The 24395-nt window shown below is 46.4% G+C and overlaps 1 protein-coding gene across 4 annotated transcripts in view; it reads left to right on the forward strand.

The window, feature by feature from the left end:
• SEPTIN6 (septin 6) overlaps positions 1-24395 on the forward strand; it is a 68672-nt gene that overhangs the window by 5325 nt on the left and 38952 nt on the right. For all 4 annotated transcript variants that reach the window (XM_007465437.1, XM_007465440.1, XM_007465438.1 and 1 more), the window contains exons 2-3: positions 8592-8706; positions 16296-16491. In XM_007465437.1, the coding sequence (XP_007465499.1) occupies positions 8592-8706; positions 16296-16491 (311 nt within the window). The remainder of the gene's footprint in view (positions 1-8591; positions 8707-16295; positions 16492-24395) is intronic.

Raw genomic sequence — 24395 nt, forward strand, 5'->3', positions numbered from 1 at the left:
CCCCTCCCTCCCTCCCTCCCTTCCTTTCTTCCTTCCTTCCTTCCTTCCTTTCTTTCTTTCCCATACTTTAAATAAAAAACTTGGAGCCACCAGCCACGTAATGATGGATTATTTTAAGTAACAACTGGAGGAGGCGCGCAGAATAAATTTGAAACACAGACCCTTCCTCCTCGTTTTGGCAGGAGGGGGCTTCTGCTGCCTGCCCAGAGGAAGGACCACATGCTCGGGAGGGGGAGATAACGTTCCGCTTCTGCAGTGTCTTCTCATTAGAGGCAGCCATCTGCTGAATTATGCAGCACGCTCTCCGCTGGCCCTGCAGTGGGGTCATCCCTTCCACTCACTTAAAGGTGACTGGGCAAAAGATTCGCGGGCCTTCTCGGGGGTACAGGACCCAGGGCTCAGGTTTCTCCTGCCAGGGCCCTCTCCGGAGCAGAGCTCTGCGCTTTCACGGCCCTGATGAGGTGTGAGGTCGTGTTCAGTTTCCTTTCGCAGCAGAGGCCCCCAGCTCTGAGCACTGGCGCTGAGGCAGGAACTGGGTTTTTTCAGATCCCCTTTAAATGAGACCAGATGGAGTCAGAGGCAAATTCAGGCTCCCCAGAGGACAGCTGGGCATTCATCCAGACGCCTGTGAGTAAACCTTTTTTTTTTCTCTTTTTAACAGATTGGAGATAACAATGACCAGAACACCTAGGAAACTCTAAATGGCCTGATTTGAAGGGAATCTGTCAGGCTTTTGTGGGAAAGTTGACCCACCCTGTGCAAGGGTCACCCCTGGCTGAGGTGGAGATATTTTACCTAGAATCTGGCTGGTTGGGTTCGGTAGCCCTGGGGCTCTTGAGCAGAGGCCCAGGCTGAGGCTCAGGCTTGAGTCAGCAGTGAGGGAAATGGGAGCTAGAGGTGGGAGAGAAGATGCAGAAGAGGGGCACCAGCGTCTCCTAGCCTCCACGGCCTCAGTTGCCTTCTGTGGGCCAGAGGCGCCTTGGTGAGCCCACGGGCTTCTGGGTCATTTTCCATGACCCTTCTCTTCCCGACTGGCATCAGCCACAAGCCCCATGTCCCAGACTTCTAGCAGCAGAAAGAAATCTATGTGCCACTTGAGTCAGCTTTTCCATTTGAGAGCGGCAGTCTGCTTGACAGGGCCCTGGGTCCCAGCATCACTCTCTGCCACTAAATCACTCTGTGACTCGGGACAAGTCACTTCCTGCCTCTGAGTCTCTGTTTCCCTTTTTGTCAAATGCGTGGGTTGGATTAAGTGATCTGTAAGGGTGTTTCCAGCTCTGACGTTGTACGCCTCTTGTGTTTCCTCCAGCCTAATTTCTTTTAGGTCCTTGCCTGCTTCTGCTTCTTCCGAAACGAGGTGGCGGAATTTAACTCCACCCCTTCCCTGCTTTGACTCCTTGAGCTGGGTGGGGAGACAGCTGTAGAGAAAGCAAGTCTGTGCTTTTAGCTCAGCAGGGTCTCTGGAACTGGAATAGAAACAAACAACCCTTCACATATTGTCTGTCCGTCCGTGTAGGTGTATATAGCTATTGACTTCCTATAAAGGTACATGACAGCTGAATTTTTGTCTATTGAATCCCCTTTTACATGCACTAGGAGAGCTGGCTATTTAATAGAATCCTGCTGTGAATCCTTTTAGAGAATGAAAAGCCACTCTGGAATTGATCTGGTATATTAAAATCCAGAGTTCCATCTATTGGATTTGCCAAAACTGGGCCTTCTCCCTGTATGGTGAGGATGGTTTCCTTTGTGCTTCGTCAGGATCCCCTAAGCTGCTCCCCCACTGAAAGGCACTGGGGCCCCTAAGGGGTGCTGCTAGCTTTGGCAGGTTTTATTTCTCCTCGGAAAGGCCCCCAGATTTCTCTCTCCCAGTTCAGGGCATCGCTATTACTGTCAGTTTCCTCTCAGCTCAGCTTAATTGGAGCCAGGGAAATCGTGACGTTTGATGTGTTAGGCATACTGGAGTTGTTGTTGTTTTAACCTCTGGGAACTTAGCAGTGCTCTTGTGGTTCTTATGGCTGATAATATGGGATAATAAGTGGCATTCACTCCCTTGGTAATACCGGAGGTAACAGATAGGGCTATCATCCACCTGATTGTTTCAGCAAGACTTTTTGCTGCATGTTTCAGGGTATGTGATTTGACTTTGACTTCTGGTTCACATGAATCTTTATAAGAATAAGGCATACTGTATAATAATGTTATATTGCATATAAATATGTTATAATAAGAAGAATAATAAGGTTTTATTGTGTTATTGGGAAAATAAATGTTTTATATACAATAAAACTGCCAGAAAGCTGAATACTTCACCAAATTTTCTGGTTATCTGTACATAAAGCAACTTTTTGGCTGTAACTAAAGATTTTGCTAAAATATCTGAGGCCACTTTCCTGCCTAGGAAAGTATCATCATAGAATCTTAAAAAAATAATATTTTAATTCTGATTATAAAAGTAAAATATGGGGCTTCCCTGGTGGCGCGGTGGTTGAGAGTCCGCCTGCCGATGCAGGGGACACGGGTTCGTGCCCCGGTCTGGGAAGATCCCACATGCCATGGAGCGGCTGAGCACGTGAGCCATGGCCGCTGAGCCTACACGTCCAGAGCCTGTGCTTCGCAACAGGAGAGGCCACAGCAGTGAGAGGCCCACGTACCGCAAAAAAAAAAAAAAAAAAGTAAAATATGCCTACTGTAGAAAATTTGGAAAACAGAAAAGCAGCAGCTCCTACAGCCCCTCCAAGCCAAAAGCAACCATTCTCACCATTTTGGTATATATTCTTCCAAGTTTTTTAAAATGCATGCATACTTTTTCCCCTCATGATTGTGATGATCTTGTATACACAGTTTTTTATCTAACAGTATTTGGTGATCATTTTCCTATGCCATTAAATATTCTTAGAATATATTTTTATCAGCTGTTTAATATTCCATCATGCATCATTGAACTATTCATTGAGTTTGAACGTCCTGAAGATTTGCAGGGTCTCTCAGAGATTGATATTCAGAGCTGGGGAGGGAGATAGAGGAAGGGAAGGTGTGAGAGATCAGGCCCACCAGTAAGTGACACATGGGGCTGCCGGAGATAATCCTATTTCAGTGTTTCTCTCGTTTCCTAGCATCTTTGTGCCAAGGCCAGAGGAGAAATTTGGGGACAAGCCCGGTCTTTGGCCATAAGTTCCAAACTTTTTGTTTTGATCTTGTCCTTCAGAATGACAGCTACTAACTTGGCCACCCCAGTTTTAAACGGAGGCCAGAAATTCTCCGTCGACACAGATGCGCCCTCAGTTTCCGGAGGCTTCCTACATGGCTTGCGTCCTATGCCACAAAGGTTGGAAGTGGGGGAGGGGGGCAGGGGTTGCCCACTTGGGTGCTTATGGGACCCTTTATTTTCAGAATCACAGGAGGGGGAGAACGATGCACAGCTGGAACTGCCCTCACTCATTCTTCATAACACGAACCTCCGACTATTCAATTAAAACGCGCAATCGGTGTGTCCTCGGGGGAGGAGGCGGAAGAGAAAGCGTTGTTTCTGCCTGTGATATGAAATGTGGTATAATGTATTTCAAGACCGCAGGTGACTGCAGATGAGGAGAAAACAGGAAATGTAATTGGGGAGGGGAGTGGGGCCTCTCCCAGTTCTCAGGAGCACGCTTTCATTTTTGCCTGCCTTTTAGCTCCTCTCAGATGCTGCAGCCTAATTACCCCTGCTGCAAAGCTGAGCCAGAACTCACTTTTCGTGTATTAAAAATGGTTTTTACACAGGTAGTGTGTGAATACATTCATGCTGTAAAAGAAGCAAACAATGCAGAAGCACACTGACTACCCCCCTGAGGAAGCCCCTAGTTCCAGTCCCCACCCCTGACGTACCCTGAGTTCTAGGTGTGGTGGGTGTCCTTTTAGTCCCCTTTCTCTCACATACATTTAAGTGCAAATACACGCGGAGGGTTTTTTTGCATATATGGCCTCATACTGTGCTTATTGTTCCACAGTTTCTTTTTTTCTATATTATAATATGTCTTGGAGATATTCTGATCAGTACCTATAGACCTACTGCATTCTTTTTTTTATTATTGGAGCATAGTTGATTTACAATGTTGTGTTAGTTTCAGGTGTACAGCAAATGAATCAGTTATACATACACATATATCCACTCTCTTTTAGATTCTTTTCCTGTATAGGCCATTACAGAGTATTGAGTAGAGTTCCCTGTGCTATACAGTAGGGCCTTATTAGTTAGCTATTTTATATATAGTAGTGTGTATATTTCCATCCCAGTCTCCCAATATATCCCTCCCCGCCCTTACCCCCTGGTAACCATTAGTTTGTTTTCTACATCTGTGACTCTGTTTCTAGACCTACTTCATTCTTCTTAATGGCTGCGAAATATTCCAGAATATGCACGTACCATAATTTAGTTAACTGTTTGGTTTTTCTGTCACAACCTATGAAACACCCGAACGAACTTTTTGGCCAACCCAATATTTTTCCCATCGTCGGACATTTAGGTTTTTTTTTTCCCTAGGTTTTCAGTATTATAAATAATTCTGTAATGAGTTTCCTTGTACTGTACATGGACCTTTGTACAGGCGTGTGAGTCTCTGTAGAGTAGATCACGAGGGGAGGTTGCAGGTCATGGGAGGTGGGCCATTTAACATTTTGGTGGCTGTGGCCTTTCTAGCCTCTCAGTTCAAAGTGTCAAACGTGGCACCACCTGCTACTCAAGATGATAACTTAAGGTTTCAGTGTCAGACGTCCTGGGCCAAGTGGCCAGTTCCATCTCCTTTTGTGCGCTTTGTAATCCAGGGAACATTCAGTTGGCTGCAATCAAAGCAGTCAGGGCCTCAATTAATCAGGCCACGTTAAGGAGAAAGAGGAAAGAGATAAGCTATTGGAGGTTTAGAGAGGGAAGAGGGAAGAAACTTCCAGGGGCTGTCCAGGGGTCAGTGTCCATTCAGCCCAGTGTCCTGTCCTTTTCACCGTTATGTATTTACCTCTGAACAATGAGGACTGATGTTCATAACGGTGACCTTGACATCTTCTAAGAGTCATCAAAGCAGGAGTGGATGGTGCTCGCTAGGCAGGATTTCCTAAAGCAGGAACTGCATATACAAATTCATTTTCGAAGCTTTCTCAGCTACAAGGATTGAGACATACAGTTTGTTGCTTAAATCTTGATTAGCAAGAAAGACGCATTACCCAGATTCCATGTTCGCTAGTCCCCAAGCCTTCCAGTTAACTTAGGTGTATTGGACACCAGGTAAAAAGATACAGAAGAAAAAAGGATTCTAAAAGTTACCAGTGGACTTTACCAAATCCAGACCAATGGTCGTTTCTCTGTAATTCTTCCTGACTTCAATCTTGGCCTCTGGTGATAGAAAACTGTTGGGTCATCTCTTACTTTTCTGATCATCCCCCCACCCCTTGGAAGAATTCTCTTCATCTTCCCATTCCTTACTTGTGGGCATTGCTTATATTCAGTCCTTAGTTCTTTTCTCCCTGTACTGTCTCTTGAAGAACACATCCAGTTTCATACCTCTCACTGCTAAATTTATATCTCAGTCCTGAATTCTCCCTGAGCCTACAATCCCATATTGCTAAGTACTTAGTGGGTAGATGTGTCACCATAAAATCAAATCTGTCTTGTTTTCTTTAGTATAGAAAATGCTTTTACAAATCCAGAAGAGAAAGACAAGCACCCATTTTAAGAAAATGGACACAGACGTGAATAGGCAACTTGCATATACATAGACACAATACACATATGTAGTTGAACAATTAAAAAAGTTCACTCTCACTAATAAAATGCAAATGAAGTTACATGATGCCATTTTGCAGTGATTCAATTCACAATGGTTAAAAAGGCTCAAACTCAGTGCTGGTCTAAGTATGTGTAAACAGACACTCTCGCATACTGGCGTTAGAAGTAGACATTTGTAATATTCTCTGTTGAATGATTTCTCAGTGTGTACCAAAAGTCTTTCCAATGTGTGTGGCCTTGCACCCAGCAGGCTTTAATTCTAGGAATTTAGCTTAAGGAAATAATCAGAGACTATGCAAACCTGTAAGAACAAGAATTATTACTTATAATGTTGAAAACTTGGAAACACGCTAAATGTCTAGTAGTGGAAGACATTTCACTGGTTGAGAAAATGTGGTAAATTCCCACAATGGAATTCTATGTGGCCAAAAAAGTAATGTTTTAGAAGTATACTTAATTACTCAAGAGAACATCCATACTACATTAAGTGTCCGGTTATTAAGCCAGGTGATGAAAAGGAATATACAGGATTATCCCTATTTTGTAAACAAACAAACAAACAAAAAAGTATTATATATAGACTGTAGGGAAATACATGTAAATACTAATAGTGATTATCTCTGGAGAGTGATATTATGGGTGATTTTTATTTTCTTCTTTATAATTTTCCATGTTTTAAAATTTCTACAGCGAACATGGATTACTCATAAAAAACCTGATAAGTGTAATTTTAAAATAATGGCTATTTAAAACTAGAATCTTCGACTTTCCCACTAAAGCACCCTTTCCTGGCTTCCCTCTTTCTGCCCTTGGTGCCATCAATCCAATCTCCCAGGCGCAGGACCTTGCAGCCTTATAGCTTTGATTGCTCCTGCACTCTCTGCCCAATCATTCACCGAGTCTCATCCTTTCTTTAGGACGGCTCTCAAATTTGTTCCTCCCTCCTGAGTCCCAAGTCAGATCAGTTCACTTCATGCAGCATTTATCGTCACAGTGCCTGGCTGTCACTCTGCCAGTTCAGTGTTATTGGAGTCCTCTCCTAATATGTCTTCCTGCCCCTTCTCCCTCTCTCCTCCCAGCGATCAAGCGCCCTGCAGCCCTGCAGCTGGAATGATCTTTTGAAAAGACTACTTGTGTCATGGCCCTCCCTGCTCAAAACACTCAAAATGCCCCTTTCAAACCCCATTGCCTAGGGAATAAAGTCCATGCTCTTTCTTCTGCTATTTTGGGCTCTCACAGCACTGGGCTAGGTGGGAGATAACTGTGGGCACGTGGGAGGTGCCTGGGTGAGGCTTGACAATGAAATAAATCTTTAAGAATAAGATGTGGAGTTCTCCCCACTGCCCTTTACTGTCTTCAGTTTGAAAATTCCCTTTCCTCATCTTTTGGCACTTGGACCAGACGCCCTGGAGCACTTGAAGTTTCATGATGCTGAATTTGGACACAGGAAGAGGCAGCAGGGGGTGATGATATATGGCTCAGGAAACCTCAACTCTGAGTCCCTCCCAATTTCCAATGCCTGCTAAATAGGAGGCTCCATTGAGAAAGCATATTGGCTCTTAGGTTTCTGTCTCCCATGCAGTCTTGAGGACCAAGAATGAACAGTGGGAAACTTACATCTTTTTTTTAAAAAAAATTAATTAGCTAATTAATTTTTGGCTGTGTTGGGGCTTTGTTGCTGCGCGTGGGCTTTCTCTAGTTGCGGTGAGCGGGGGCTACTCTTCCTTGCGGTGCGCGGGCTTCTCATTGCGGTGGCTTCTCGTTGCGGAGCATGGGCTCTAGGTGCGCGGGCTTCAGTAGTTGTGGCATGCAGGCTCAGTAGTTGTGGCTCGCGGGCTCTAGAGCTCAGGGTCAGTAGTTGTGGCGTGTGGGCTTAGCTGCTCCGCGGCATGTGGGATCTTCCCGGACCAGGGATCGAACCCGTGTCCCCTGCATTGGCAGGCGGATTCTTAACCACTGCGCCACCAGGGAAGCCCCTTACATCTTTTTTTGATTGCTTTGATAAAAAGATGGAGAAAAGGGTGAGGGAAAGCAAAAGGTGGCGAATGTAGCCCTGAGTGATGTAGGCCACTCATAAAACCCAGCTGTCTTCAGGTACCCCTCTGGGGCCCAGAATATACCACCCAGGACTGAATGATGGCATATGGTTGTCTGTTGAGACTACTACACTGGAGCGTGTGGGGTGAGATATGTGAGGGTAACAATCTTGCCAGATGGCAGTCACGGGCATGAGGGGTCTTTAGTTGCGGCATGTGTGCGGGATCTAGTTCCCTGACAAGGGATTGAACCTGGGTCCCCTGCATTGGGAGCGAGGAGTCTTACCCACTGGACCACCAGGGAAGTCCCAAGAAGAGAAATTGCATTTTGAAGTCCCTTTGTCATATTTACTGAACACGTATACGTATTCCAGGCATTTTACTAAGGTCGTTACATGTGTTGGCATATTTGAGTCTCCCAATCATCTGGAAGGTAATATTATGTCATTTGACAGATGTGAAAGGAAACTGAGACTCTGTGAGGAGAATTAACCCAAGGCTGGGAACCTTCTCATCCCCTGACCCCCCGCCCTCCCACCCCTTACAAGCCGCCTCTGTAGTTTGCTGTGTCTGGAACTATGTGACGTTCATTATGGAGCCTCAAGGATGACTGTACCCAAGAATCCACGATTTCTAAGCGAATGGGTCATTTTGTTTTGGATCAGGGACTAGCTAAGGGGAGATGGGCCCCAGTGGGTGTTAATTCCTAGCACAGAGAGCATTTGGATGGGGAAGTGAGACCCAGGTTGCTTTTAAGCACATTTTCATTTTCTCCCCTCCCTCCCCTTCCAAATTAGGGTGAAGGTTGCCGAACTGTCCCGCTGGCTGGACATGTGGGGTTTGACAGCTTGCCCGACCAGCTGGTGAATCAGTCAATCAGCCAGGGCTTCTGCTTCAACATCCTGTGCGTGGGTGAGTATTTCCATAGCAGGAAATTCTATTACAGAATATGGATCCTTAATGGCTGGGTGTGGCTCTGCAGGTCATTAGGTTCAATACTGTGTCATTCTGATCTATTTGCAGGAGTGTTTCTGCCCCTCTTCTTTTATCCCTCTGCTTGTTTTGGTGAGCAGCTGGCTGTAGTTACATTTTTCCCTGCCCAGACCAGAATGCGGGGCCATACCTTGGGGGGAGCTGAGCTGCGTGACACCCAGTGGAAATTCTGTAAGGGAGCTGGCTGGCTCAGCTACTCTTATCAGGTTTGTTCTGACTGCAGAAAATAGGAGCCAGGGCAGAAGTGGGAGGGAGGTAATGGCTGTGGAAAGATGCCTGCTTACCAGCTGTGGGCAGTGGGTTGGGTCTGTTTCCTCTGCAGCCCTGCTGTGCTTGGTACAGTTTGAGCTCTGTGCAGGCACCACACAGCTGTGTGCCAAGTTCTTTTTATTCCCTTTAAGTGTATCTGTGCCTGGACCTTTAGTCTCAAGTGTGGGAACCATGTCTTAGTTACCTCTACTGTGCTAATTACAGCACAAAGAGAGTGCAGTAATGTATGTGAAATGAATGCATGAATTATCCCCGCAGGAACCACTCACTACATTTCTCAAACACTTTCCCATGTTAACAATTTGGGTCCTTACTAGGACTCTGGGAAGTGAACAGACCAAGTGGCATTCATATCCTCATGGAACAGACGGAGACCAAGAAACTCGGGGGGATAAGGGACTTACCTGAGGCAACACTAAATAAGTGGCAGAGCCATGACAGGGACCCAGGTCTGCCTGACCCTTTGTCCCTCCCACTGCTTTGGTAACCGCTGCCAGAGACATCTCTTAAGAATGCAGAAGCACTTTGGAAACTGTCAGGCACCAACCAAACAAATCTCAGGAACAGCAGTTCCTTGACATTCTTTGAGAATCTCTCCTTAGACCTTAAATAATCCCAAATTTGCAAACACGATCACAGTGTATAATTTTCACTATACAGTGCAGTAAGGCGTACCTGCATATTTTTAGTGACATACCTCCAAACCTTAATGATTCTATAAATACCATAATAATGGCAGTTTTCATGCCCGGTCGGAACACTCAAAACACTTTTGCTAATTGCCTTTTCCTGTTTTTGTACAGAGCATACGGGGAATTCATTCATACTGAGGGTGTGAACCACTACTGAATTGGATATTCTACTCTCTAATGTAGTCTAAAGTTCTGTTTTGTAACTAAGGTCATTCATTTTCTTGGACTCTGTTTTTTCTTCTCCCTCCCTGGCACTCCTCAGATCATTTTCTGTCGGAGAATTAGCTACACGCTCAAGGACAAGTAGAGAAAACAAAGCCACTTCTAAGTATGGTTGACAGGCAGTCAGCTAGGCTCACTAACTAGTGAAATGACTCACTCTCACGCACCAGCTTTGGAACCTATGAGATGAAAATATGTGCTTCACAAATTTACATGTCATGGGCCTGAGAGTCCAGATCTAGGCTGTTAATTCTTCAGATGCCAAAAGTCTACCCATGGTTACGATGAGGTGCTAATAGGAGAGGGATACAAAATAAACAGCAGTCATGGTGATCGACATCAAGATCAAATGCCATCACATCCAATATTAGCACTGCCAGACCTCTCCCATCTTTGGCTGACGGCCAACTTATTTCACATAACATTTGATTACTGAAAAACTCCCACACAAACATATTGGAGTCCCTTGGCATTCCTCCCAGAGCTCCGGGTGACCTGCATTGAAGTTGAGGGGATGAGAAGTGAAGTGACAGGCCCACCCTCATCAGCCTCTCAAACCAAGTGCAATTGGGTGGGCTAGTAAAGCTTTAGGAGGGAGGCCGCATAGGTCAGGATGGCTCTCTGAGGGCGGCAGCGTAGGGTAGTTGGACATGTGGTCCACAGGCTCCCCTAGGGCCCGGAGGAAGAGGCAGCCAAGCTCAAGGCAAAGTGAGTGGGAGAAATATTTATTTATTTCTTTATTTTTATTTTTGGCTGCGTTGAGTCTTCGTTGCCGCGCGCGGGCTTTCTCTAGTTGCCACGAGCGGGAGCTACTCTTCATTGCGGTGTGCAGGCTTCTCATTGCCGTGGCGTCTCTTGTTGTGGAGCACGGGCTCTAGGTGTGCAGGCTTCAGTAGTTGCGGCTCGCAGGCTCAGTAGCTGTGGCTCGCGGGCTCAGTAGCTGTGGCGCACGGGCTTAGTTGCTCCGCGGCATGTGGGATCTTCCCGGACCAGGGGTGGAACCCGTGTCCCCTGCATTGGCAGGCGGATTCTTAACCACTGCACCACCAGGGAAGTCCCAAGTGGGAGAAATGGTAAACCCCTACCCACCCAGGCATCGTACTTATGCAGCTGCTTCACTGTGCACCTGCGGGCATGGAATCGCTCAACTGCCCAGGACAGACCCTCCAAGAGGGGAAGGGTAGAAAGGAGACCCTCACACCCAAGGAGTCACCTCCTCTTTCTCTCTCTACTTATGAAGTTTCAGGAAACGGCTGCCCTAATAGGTCCCCTCTTAGCCGTGCAGGTGTACCCCTTGGATGCACCCGCCCAGACTGGTTAACTGCATCCCCATCCCTGATCCAAAAAAGCCTGCAACTCATGCATCCCCCTCTCTGGCTGGGCTCAGAAGCCTGTCATTGCTCTGAGAACCCACAATTTGGGCCAGAGTCACAGGCAGCTACGGTGGCTCTAAGGCTGCAATCTCAGCCCAGCCGTGGGACTGGGTAGCGTCACCGACGTGACGAAGGATCCATAGCTTGGCTGCTGAAGGTGATTGTTTCTCTCGCAGGACCTTCAGCGACCATACTTTCATGCCTACTGCCTGTGCATAGCGGTCAGCTTTACTCCCTTAATGACGATTATAAAACGGTTCTGTTTGGGCATAGAATATGTTTCCCCAAAGGATTTTCTTTTCTTTTCCGATAGGGCATTTTGAGTGTAAAATTATGGTAACACTGGCTTTGGTTATTAACAGAGATCTAGAATATTTTTATCACAGTATTGTTTATTGTGGTGCTGGGCTGCTGATCAGAGGCCCCAGCCTAGTGGAGTGAGTACCCTCCGTGCATAAGTGCACATGTGCATGCTGGGGTGGAGAGGGAGAATTTTTATGAATCAAGAGCGTAATTTATACATAAGGGCACTGATGATGACACCTACGATCATTATTTTTAGAGGGCCAGGCACATGGGTGTGAGCATATTATGGCTCCTCTCCAACAGACGCTATGGTTGACAGTAATTACCGAGTGGGCTGAGGTCCCCCTCCTGTTCTAAAAAATCTACTAGCCCACTCCCAGTCTACTAGCTTAGCTTTGGAAATCACTCGGATCCCAGGATTCTAGATATAGTACAGGAGGCGTTGGAGGAACCACTAGAGTCAGCAGTGCAAACGTTCTGCTGGGAAAGAGCCCCAAAGAGACTCAGCCCTCTGAATGTGCCAGCAACAGAGAATGCCTGTGACAAGCGCAAAGGGTCATAATGCTAATATTTACTTTGAAACTGCTCAGGATTCCAGGCTCAACTGGGCTCTGTTGAACTTGGAACAAAAAACATACAAGAGAAGCAGGATTGAGGCTCAGTGCAGGAGGAGGGGAAGGGCAGCTAGCATTCTCTCAGGGTCAGAGAGCGATGGTTTCATCTCTCCATCTCTGGGAGAGTCAGCCGTCCACCTGCATAAGACAGGCTGCCAGCGGTGGTGTGCCGGTCAGCGTCAAACAACCCACTCTCAGGAGAAAAGTTGCCGTGGTTTGTAGCATTTACCAGTTTTTGTGCTGTCATTATTCCCACCATAGCTGGTTTTAAGCTGCCAACATGACGTCACTGCACATGGGCTTGGGAAGAGCTGCAGGAAGCTGGGCGAGCCGGCTCCAGCACACCAGGTCTTGCCAGGTCTCTGCAAGATCAGGAGGAAGTAGAGGGCAAGGTCACAGAGCCAGGCAGGACCTCGTCACCATCCATAGGCTCCCTTGGCCAACAGGAGTTCCTGGAGAGTTCCCTTTTGGACACCTTCCGGTTGAACTCAAAGACGTTTCTCTTGGTTTATTCCAACATTCGGAGCCGGAAGAGACTAGCTCCTGATCATTGCTGTATCCCCGGCTCCTAAACATGTGCCTGGCTCCTATTAAAGGTTCTAAATATTTGTCGAATGACTGAATGAAACAACATATCACACCTATGGGGCGCACTAGAACATGCATGGGCTCCAGTGTCAGACTGCCTGCAGTCAAATGCTGGCATTGCCACATACTACTTTTGTGACCCTGGGCCAGTTTCTTCCTCCACATTTTATAGATGAGGGATGTGACGTGCAGAGAGACTGAAGAGCAGGGGCACATTCACACAGCTAGGAAGTGGCTCGGTTAATCCATCTGTAAGTTAAGGACAAATAGTAGTACTGTCTAATACACAGCCTTATTTTAGGGAATAAATAAGGAAATATATGTAAGGTATTTACAGTGGTGCCCACATAGTAAGTGCTCCAGAAGCAATAGCTGTTATTATTACCACTCAAACCTGCTCATTTTATGGAAAAAGAGGCTGGAGTCCAGAGAAGGGGAAGGGCTAGGCTTAGGTCACAGTCATTTAGTGATAACCTGCCTGGGACTCTGCATTTCATCACTTGCAAGGACTTAATTGCGCAAGGTACCAGAGGATGCAAATGTTAACAGCAGATGAGGAAAAGGGCTAAGCTTTTCTTTGTCAAAGTGGTTTTGAACTCCCGGTGGAGAGGTCAACATCAGACTAGCCCAGGGAGTATAGTTTGAAAAAGCAGATTTCATATTCCATGTTTTAAATTGAATTCTTTTTTAAAAACTTGGTGTTTCCAGGATCCTGTCTACATTAAGTCAAGTGAGAGGAAATCCTCTGGGCTGGTGGAGATGACTTAAAAAGGGTTAAGAAACCCCGCTGTACACTCTGAGGAGGGGAGGAGGAGAGAGAAATTGAGCCCTCAGGACTCCTCAGGTTTCCTGCTGGAATCTAATTGCCAAGAGTCCCTACCTTCCTGCAGGGGTGGGGAATCTGCTGACCTGATCTGAGTTGAGCCGAGAGTGGCTCCCCTCCCCCGCTCAGTACCGGGCCCAGGACAACATCCCAGGCTCAGGCTGGGTCTGTGGCAGCCATCGAGAGAGAGAGCTCCCACCCCTCCCCGCCCCCAGGCTCCACATTGATGGAAAACTGGAACGGGACAAGCACACTTGATTTTCTGCCCTCTTCTCATGCTGCATTTATCACAGTTCCCTAGACACCCGCCGGGTCTTTTCTTCCAGACACTCATCATTGAGCATCTAATTTCCACAGCCCTTTTGCCCTGGCAGGCGTCCGGGTGGTCATTTTCCCCGTTGCCCTGCCCTGCCCGGCCCACCCGGCCTGCCTTTCTACAGCTGCGCAAACAGGGCGGGCCCTTCCCTCTGTGGTACTGCTCCTGAGGCCTCTGTGTGAGCCTCTTGCTAGGTGCTCCGGGGAGTACCAGAAGTTGCCCATCCCCTGCTCTCTGAGAAGTCTTAGGATCAGGGAGTCAGGGAGCCAGCTCTGGGTGCTGGGGAGTCAGGGCCCGCCACGATCTAGGAGCTGCGGGGCGTTGAGCAAAGAGCTCACAGAACAGCAGAGAGAGGGTCTGAAAGTGGGGACGTACATGGACAATGTATTAGGCACGTACAAAGACCGGCGAAAATGTAGCTTAAGCTTCAACGCCCAGAGGGAAGGCGAGTTAGGGAGAGGCAGCCACCCTGTGTTCCTGTCTCAGAGGTGCCCGCCCCTTTGCAGTGGAGCGGCACCCGCACCTTGGGCAGGGAGGGGGGCGATTTCTTCCATTGCTTAGCCAAGTCTGCCACTTCCCACCTCACCAAGTTTTTCTGGGGACCCAAATACTTCCTGTTCCTTTAGGGAGGGAGAAAAGGGCCTCTTCTGGGAGAGTCTTTGCTGCTAGTAGGTATAGCAGACCCTGGCTGGAAGCACGATCTGTGTGAGGAACCATTCCCCTGCACCCTGGCGATCAACCACATTAGTCAGACCTGGCTCTGAAATTGGGCTGGGGGGCCGGGCAGCCAGGCTGAGTTGAATATTCTCCTTGTTTTCTCTCCCTCTCTCACTGATCCCTCCACATACAGAAAGCTCTCAGCATAGACAGATATATATATATTTTTTTGTGGTACACGGGCCTCTCACTGTTGTGGCCTCTCCCATTGCGGAGCACAGGCTCCAGGCTCAGGCTCAGCGGCCATGGCTTACGCGCCCAGCCGCTCCGCGGCATGTGGGATCTTCCAGGACCGGGGCATGAACCCGCGTCCCCTGCATCGGCAAGCGGACTCTCAACCACTGCGCCACCAGGGAAGCCCATAGACAGATATTTTTAAAAGCACCTCCTGCATTCATAGCTCATTATTCGGGATAAAAGGTTTGCAAGATGCAAAGCTAGACACACCCAGAGGTGGGAGGGGAGATGGACCATTTACGGTTATGGGTCATGCAGCTCGAACCCTAGCCCTGGACTGCCCTGCAGATATGTGCTGTCGGTCACAAGAGGGGACCTGCCAGGCCAGGATTTGCCCAGGGCAAACCCACTCGCCCCATTCTCAACTGGGAAGATGTGTCAATTCCCACATCTCAAGGGTTGTGAGCAGGGAAAGGAAGAAGAGGGGTGATGATAGCGGAACAGCAGGGTAGCCCGGGTCTTCAAAGCGCAGTCCTTGGTTCCTGGCAGTGACTTGACATCCTTTGCGTCTCTCAGGAATAACCTCCACAAACCTTCACCAGTCCCCGCAGCCCTTCCCCGACTCATCGCCCTGGTGCAAAAGCCAGTGGTTTTGAAATTCCAGGGGTTTAATTTATTAGTATCCCGGCAGCCTGTTAGTTAAACAGACAACTGACTGGCTTGTTTGAAATTTAAAGGGAAGAATAAGTTGTGGCCTGCTAAATTCCCTCTCCATTAGCAAAAACGGTCTCCCCACTGGGATGCATATCCGGGTGCTATCTGGGCCTGGCAGGGAGAGGTGGGGACTGAGAGGAGAGGATACTTATTTGATGAGGGACTGCTGTCCCTTTCTTTTAAACTTGAAAATAGCCCTTAAATTTTTATTATGAAAGCTATACGCGTTCCTTGTAGAAAACTTGGAAAATAGAGAAAAGCATAAAGAAAGAAGTGAAAAGCGCACATAACCCCACCACCCAGACATGACCGTTGGTAAGAGTACATTGTACGCCCTTCCAGTGTTTTTCTAGGCATAACTCTACCTCGCCATCACTGCCTTTAACACGGTTTCTTTTTCTGACTATAAAAAAGATGCATACTCAATTTTCAAATAACACAAAAATATGAAGACTGAAAGAAAAATTACCTCAGTTCCACTATCCTGAGATGACTATTGTTAATATGTTGGTGCAATTCCTTATACTCTTTTGCACTTAACTGAGATCAAATAGTCCATGTAGTTCTATGTGCTCTTCACATAGTGTCTTACCGTGTACATTTTCCCATGTCAGTGAATACGCATCCGAAACATGATGCGTAATGGCTGCGTGGTCATTGTGTGAATGCATCATAATTCATTCTTTTGTTTTTCAGGAGAGACAGGTTTGGGCAAGTCCACCCTCATGGACACCCTGTTCAACACCAAGTTCGAGGGGGAGCCAGCCACCCACACACAGCCGGGTGTCCAGCTCCAGTCCAATACATATGACCTTCAAGAAAGCAACGTGGGGCTAAAGCTCACAATTGTTAGCACAGTGGGCTTCGGGGATCAGATCAACAAGGAGGACAGGTAAGGGAGGCGGTGGGGTGGGGAGGCTACTGGGAGGCCACGGGGAGGAGCTCACCACTGGGGTCCGGACGCTGGACCTCTCAGATGATGCAGGCCGGCAGCAGAGAGCTCACTAGCGCCGCCTCTGCCCAGGGTCCCTGTCTATTTCAGTGTTCTACTCCACACACTTTGCCAAAAGCAGGATGTTTTTCTGTTCCATTCGGCAGACATTTATTGAGCCAGGTACTGCCGTGCTCTGACAGTCTAAAAAGGAATGACCTTGTCTCTGCCCTTGAGGCAAAGACTCACGGGGAAACCTGGTCTTAAACAAACAAGTTCCTTTGAGTGTGACCTGCTCTGTAAAGGACAGGGTACACAGAGGTAAAGGACAAGCTACAATGAGAACATGAAGGAGAGAACAGTCAGCTCCATGCAGGGAGGTCAGGGAGGCCTGCACAGAGGAGGTGCCCCTGAGCTGGCCTTTGAAGGGTGAACGATTTTGCTGGACAGACAAGGGAAGGTTGGGAACAGCATCCCGGGCAGGGACAGCTGCTTGTACAGAGGCAAAGGGATGTGGAAGACTGTGGCATGTTCTAGGGGACTGAGCTTGCTCTGTTTGGCTAGACCAGGGGTAGAGTTACTGTGAAGCTAGTGAAGCTTGTTTCAGGGCCCTCAGTTGCACACGCACCTCCAAAGCCCTGGAACTAATTTCTAGTCATTGTGGTGTTTGATCTTTCTTGGAGGGCCCTTCAAATCGTGTAAACCTAGGGCCCCGCAATACCTGCTGTGCCCCTGGGCCGGTGCTTGGCGTGAGCTGGGGGAAAAGTGAGGGGAGATGAGCCTGAAGAGGTAAGCAGGGACCAGATCATGGAGGGGTTTGTAGAATGTGTAGATAAGGAGCCACTGAAAAGCTTTATGAAGTAGAATGATGTAGTCATTTGAAGAGGGGGCTTTGGGATAGTATGGAGATGGGCTGGAGAGCAGGAAGACCAATTAGGAGACTGTTGGACCAATTTTTTTTTTTTTTTTTTTTTTTTTTTTTGCGGTACGTGGGCCTCTCACTGCTGTGGCCTCTCCCACTGTGGAGCACAGGCTCCGGACGCGCAGGCTCAGCGGCCACGGCTCACAGGCCCAGCCGCTCCGCGGCATGTGGGATCTTCCCGGACCGGGGCACGAACCCATGTCCCCTGCATCGGCAGGCGGACTCCCAACCACTGCGCCACCAGGGAAGCCCTGTTGGACCAATTTGATCGAGGCCAGCGATGACAGGTGCTGAGGCAGGGAAGAGGAGACAGATTTGATAACTACTGAGTAGGTAGACTCAACAGGACTTGGGGGTTGGGAGGGCAAAATAAGAACCTAGAATGAGGCTTGGATTTCTGGCTTAGGAGAGTGGACAGATGGTTGGCAGCATTCAGTAAGAGTTACCGTAAGAACCAGGTTTAAGAAGAATCAGCTCTGTTTAGGAAGTGTTGAGTTTGAGCTGCCTGCGGACCATCGAGAGAGGATAGGCAGCTGAATATGCAGGGTTAGAGGTCAGGAGAGGGTCTGCGCTGTAAACAGACTTGGGTTATCAAGGTATAGGTGATATGTTCCAGCCACGGACACACGTAAGATCATCCAGGGATTGGAGCCGAGTGAGATGAACGCTGGGCTAAAGATAAAAACCTGAGGATATTAAGTTAGCAGATGGAGGAAAAGACATCCTGGAAAGAGACCGAGCTGGAATAAGCAGAGAGGTAGGAGGAGAGACTGTGGGTGGTTGAGAATGGTGTGCCAGTGAGGGCTGGAGTGAGGCTCAGATGAGGACGAGATGAGGGCTGGGTTGAGGGAGGGGGAGGGCGTCAGGCACCATCTGCATTTAACTAAAAGTCACATGGTTATCACAGGTGCTCTTCACAGAAAAGGTCATTAATCATTTTGAGCAAAGTGCTCATCCTTTGAGGATTCCCTTGCTTCTCAGATGAACTGTATCCCAAATTCTTCTATTTCTCCCTTAAAATAACAACAGCCATACTCATTTCCTTATAATGAATAAATATATTTAGCTCCTTAATAATTGAACTGAATTCTGTTTTCCATTTGAAATTCTAGACAAAGGACACCTCTGCTTTGTATAGGCCTGCATATTGTGCTAATCTTGTTTGGTGGAGAATAAATTAAACCCTGGGGAAAGGGGATATTTGGGTCACAATATGAGTGATTAATCTCAGCTGCAGATTGCTCAGCATCTTCTCCATTAAATTTTTCACAGTTCTCAGTAACATATAGTCGACATATCTAACATTGGAAAACGCCTGCATAATGATCGTTTGGGAGGGCCAAACTGATAGAGCCCCTTAGAGGCTAACCTACTTCTCTTATATTTTTAATATCCTTACTGTTTTTCCTGATTATAAATGTGATACGTGCTTATATCAAATAATACAAACTCGCGTAAGTAAAAATGAGAAGCCTCCGGGAAATGGGCTGGGGAACAGAAGTGGAGTAAGCTCCAGGGATTTATAATAAAAAGCAGTGTTTTCTCCATTCTGACAGGGCCATGAGGACATAGATAGGTCAGTGCAGCTGCACTGAAAGACAGCATCAGAAGGCCCTGCTTTACCCAGGGTGGAGGGCAAACTGAGAAGAGCAGTGACGAAGGCCATATCGTGAAGGGCACCATTTGAAAGCTGCTGAAGCAAAAGGAACTCAAGAGGGAGACAGAGGACAGGCTGGAAAGGGGTGTGCTTAGGAACTTAAGGCTTTGGTCTCAGACAGACCTAGGTTCAAGTCCCATCTTGCTACTTATTAGCTCAGGGATCTTGGACAAGCGTTTTGTGCTGGTCTCAGCCTATCCATAACCAATGCTGCGGCTGGACCGGCCCTTGTGGTTCTTATTATGACTGCAAGATGCCCTCAGTAATAACCGTTAGGAAACTTGAAGGGGAAAAAAGGGTTTAATTACTCACAGGTTCTGGAAAGGACAAGGCACACCTGGGGCTACACAGCGAGGTCGAGGGTAGAGAAAGAGAGAGAGAGCACCTGGGCCTGGGGTTCTGCTTTCATAGGGATCGAGGGTAGGCAGCCTGTGGTTTTGCGGGCTTACTCTTTATTGGTGAATGTAAAACATAAGAGCGGGAATTTAACACGTGGGGAGAGAACAAAACAAGTGGCCTAAATGGTCAGTTATAGAAATCCACCAATATCTTTAAAACAAGGGAGCCTGGGGTGGGGTTGGGGGTGGACGGGGCTGGTTCCTTATCTTTCTGTGGCTGGCAGTGTGTTTATTCGTGATAGCTGTCCTTGAAGTAGGTGCCTTTTTGAAGTGGATGCCTCCGAAATCAAAGCTTAAATCAGACACTTGCGTTACAAAAATGCAAGTTACAACTGTCAGGGCTTACACTGCAACTAGGCACTTAAATTCTTTATGCCTCAGTTTCCTGTAAAGTGGGGATGGTGATAATACTGATATCTACCCAGAGGCTTATGGGTGAGGCATACTCCACGTGTGTGGCTTAGGAAACGCTTAAACAGTGCCTGGCACGGGGTAACTAACGAACAGAAGATATTGTTATGATCGTGACTTTTATTGGTAGAAGAAGCAAGGGAGAGTTGTATTATGTAGCATATGTGAGGGAATGATAAACAGTGTCCAGAGAGATAAAAACTGAAAAAGATCCATTGGGTTTGGCAACAAGAAGGTCATTAATACACTTAGGAATAATAATTCCATGGAAGTCGTGGGTAGAAACTAGATTGCCATGAGTGAATGGGAGGTAAGGAAGTAAAGGCATCAGAATAGCGAAAGGAGGGACTTCGCTGGTGGCGCAGTGGATAAGAATCCACCTGCCAGTGCGGGGGACAGGGATTCGAGCTCTGGTCCGGGAAGATACCACATGGCATGGAGCAACTAAGCCTGTGTGCCACAACTACTGGACCTGTGCTCTAGAGCCCGAGAGCCACAACTACTGAGCCCTCGTGCCACAACTATTGAAGGCTGTGCACCTAGAGCCCGTGCTCCGCAACAAGAGAAGCCACCACAGTAAGAAGCCCGCGCACCGCAACGAATAGTAGCCCCCGCTCGCCACAACTAGAGAAAACCTGTGCACAGCAATGAAGACCCAATGCAGCCAAAAATAAATAAATAAGTAAATTTATTTATTTATTAAAAAAAGAATAGCAAACGGAGCAATTGAACAGAAAAATGAGTCCAAGATCAAATCCATGTTTATATGGGAATTTAGCATTTGTAAGTTAGCAAGGAAAGAATGGACTATTCAAGAAAATGTGGGCTTCCCTGGTGGCGCAGTGGTTGAGAGTCTGCCTTCCGATGCAGGGGACACGGGTTCGTGCCCCGGTCCAGGAAGATCCCACATGTCACAGAGCGGCTGGGCCCGTGAGCCATGGCTGCTGAGCCTGCGCGTCCGGAGCCTCTGCTCCGCAACGGGAGAGGCTACAGCAGTGAGATGCCCGCGTACCGCAAAAAACAAACAAACAAACAAACAAACAAAAAACGTGGTGTGCTGGGAAAATAGGCCATCCGTTAGGAAAACATAAGATTACACCATCCCACACAAACACCATTCACAAAAATAGATTCCAGTTGGATTAAAAACAACTTCTAAAAATATGAGGAAAAAATATAAGAGAATATTTTTATAACTTTGGGGGTAGAGAAGGCTTTTTTTTAAAACATGTTTATTGGAGTATAATTGCTTTACAATGGTGTATTAGTTTCTGCTTTATAAGCAAGTGAATCAGTTATACATATACATATGTTCCCATATCTCTTCCCTCTTGCATCTCCCTCCCTCCCACCCTCCCTATCCCACCCCTCTAGGTGGTCACAAAGCACCCAGCTGATCTCCCTGTGCTATGCGGCTGCTTCCCACTAGCTAACTACTGTTTTTTGTTTGTTTGTTTTGTTGGGTTTTTTTGCGGTACGCGGGCCTCTCACTGTTGTGGCCTCTCCCGTTGTGGAGCACAGGCTCTGGGTGCGCAGGCTCAGTGTCCATGGCTCACGAGCCTAGCCGCTCCGCGACATGTGGGATCTTCCCAGACCGGGGCACGAACCCGTGTCCCCTGCATTGGCAGGCGGACTCTCAACCACTGCGCCACCAGGGAAGCCCACTAGCTATGTGTTTTACGTTTGGTAGTGTATATATGTCCATGCCACTCTCTCACTTTGTCACAGCTTACCCTTCCCCCTCCCCCTATCCTCAAGTCCGTTCTCTAGTAGGTCTGTGTCTTTATACCCATCTTGCCCCTAGGTTCGTCATGACCTTTTTTTTCCCCCTTAGATTCCATATATACGTGTTAGCATACAGTATTTGTTTTTCTCTTTCTGACTTACTTCACTCTGTATGACAAACTCTGAGTCCATCCACCTTACTACAAATAACTCAATTTCGTTTCTTTTTATGGCTGAGTAATATTCCATTGTATATATGTGCCACATCTTTTTTTTTTAGCATCTTTATTGGGGTATAATTGCTTTACAATGGTGTGTTAGTTTCTGCTTTATAACCAAATGAATCAGTTATACATATACATATGTCCCCATATCTCTTCCCTCTTGCCTCTCCCTCCCGCGTCTCCCTCCCTCCCACCCTCCCTATCCCACCCCTCCAGGCGGTCACAAAGCACCGAGCTGATCTCCCTGTGCTATGCGGCTGCTTCCCACTAGCTATCTAACTTACATTTGGTAGTGTATATATGTCCATGGCTCTCTCTCGCTTTGTCACAACTCACCCTTCCCCCTCCCCTTATCCTCAAGTCCGTTCTCTAGTAGGTCTGTGTCTTTATTCCTGTCTTACTCCTAGGTTCTTCATGACATTTTATTTTTCTTAAATTCCATATATATGTGTTAGCATACGGTATTTGTCTTTCTCTTTCGGACTTGCTTCACTCTGTATGACAGACTCTAGGTCTATCCACCTCATTACAAATAGCTCAATTACGTTTCCTTTTATGGCTGAGTAATATTCCATTGTATATATGTGCCACATCTTCTTTATCCATTCATCTGTTGATGGACACTTAGGTTGCTTCCATGTCCTAGGTATTGTAAATAGAGCTGCAATGAACATTTTGGTATGTGACTCTTTTTGAATTATGATTTTCTCAGGGTATATGCCCAGTAGTGGGATTGCTGGGTTGTATGGTAGTTCTATTTTTAGTTTTTGAAGGAACCTCCATACTGTTCTCCATAGTGGCTGTATCAATTTACATTCCCACCAACAGTGCAGGAGGGTTCCCTTTTCTCCACACCCTCTCCAGCATTTATTGTTTGTAGATTTTTTGATGATGGCCATTCTGACCGGTGTGCAATGATACCTCATTGTAATTTTGATTTGCATTCCTCTAATGATTAGTGATGTTGAGCATTCTTTCATGTGTTTGTTGGCAGTCTGTATATCTTCTTTGGAGGAATGTCTATTTAGGTCTTCTGCCCATTTTTGGATTGGGTTGTTTTTTTGTCATTGAGCTGCATGAGCTGCTTGTAAATTTTGGAGGTTAATCCTTTGTTAGTTGCTTCATTTGCAAATATTTTCTCCCATTCTGAGGGTTGTCTTTTGGTCTTGTTTATGATTTCCTTTGCTGTGCAAAAGCTTTAAGTTTCATTAGGTCCCATTTGTTTATTTTTGTTTTTATTTCCATTTCTCTGGGAGGTGGGTCAAAAAGGATCTTGCTGTGATTTATGTCATAGAGTGTTCTGCCTATGTTTTCCTCTAAGAGTTTCATAGTGTCTGGCCTTATTACATTTAGGTCTTTAATCCATTTTGAGTTTATTTTTGTGTATGATGTTAGGGAGTGTTCTAATTTCCTACTTTTACATGTAGCTGTCCAGTTTTCCCAGCACCACTTACTGAAGAGGCTGTCTTTTCTCCACTGTATATTCTTGCCTCCTTTATCAAAGATAAGGTGACCGTATGTGCGTGGGTTTATCTCTGGGCTTTCTATCCTGTTCCATTGATCTATATTTCTGTTTTTGTGCCAGTACCATACTTTCTTGATTACTGTAGCTTTGTAGTATAGTCTGAAGTCAGGGAGCCTGATTTCTCTAGCTCCGTTTTTTGTTCTCAAGATTGCTTTGGCTATTCGGGGTCTTTTGCGTTTCCATACAAATTGTGAAATTTTTTGTTCTAGTTCTGTGAAAAATGCCAGCAGTAGTTTGATAGGGATTGAATTGAATCTGTAGATTGCTTTGGGTAGTAGAGTCATTCTCACAATGTTGATTCTTCTAATCCAAGAACATGGTATATCTCTCCATCTATTTGTATCATCTTTAATTTCTTTCATCAGTGTCTTATAATTTTCTGTATACAGGTCTTTTGTCTCCTTACGTAGGTTTATTCCTAGATATTTTATTCTTTTTGTTGCAGTGGTAAATGGGAGTGTTTTCTTAATTTCACTTTCAGATTTTTCATCATTAGTATATAGGAATGCTAGAGATTTCTGTGCATTAATTTTGTATCCTGCTGCTTTACCAAATTCATTGATTAGCTCTAGTAGTTGTCTGGTAGCATCTTTAAGATTCTCTATTTATAGTATCACATCATCTGCAAACAGTGACAGCTTTACTTCTTTTCTGATTTGGATTTCTTTTATTTCTTTTTCTTCTCTGATTGCTGTGGCTAAAACTTCCAAAACTATGTTGAGTAATAGTGGTGAGAGTGAGCAACCTTCTCTTGTTCCTGATCTTAGTGGAAATGGTTTCAATTTTTCACCATTGAGGATGATGTTGGCTGTGGGTTTTTCATATATGGCCATTATTATATTGAGGAAAGTTCCCTCTATGCCTACTTTCTGGAGGGTTTTTATCATAAATGGGTGTTGAATTTTGTTCAAAGCTTTCTCTGCATCGATTGAGATGATCATATGGTTTTTCTCCTTCATTTTGTTAATATGGTGTATCACATTGATTGATTTGTGTATATTGA

Source organism: Lipotes vexillifer, unplaced genomic scaffold, assembly GCF_000442215.2.
Source record: "Lipotes vexillifer unplaced genomic scaffold, Lipotes_vexillifer_v1.1 scaffold560, whole genome shotgun sequence".
Lineage (NCBI taxonomy): Eukaryota > Metazoa > Chordata > Mammalia > Artiodactyla > Lipotidae > Lipotes > Lipotes vexillifer.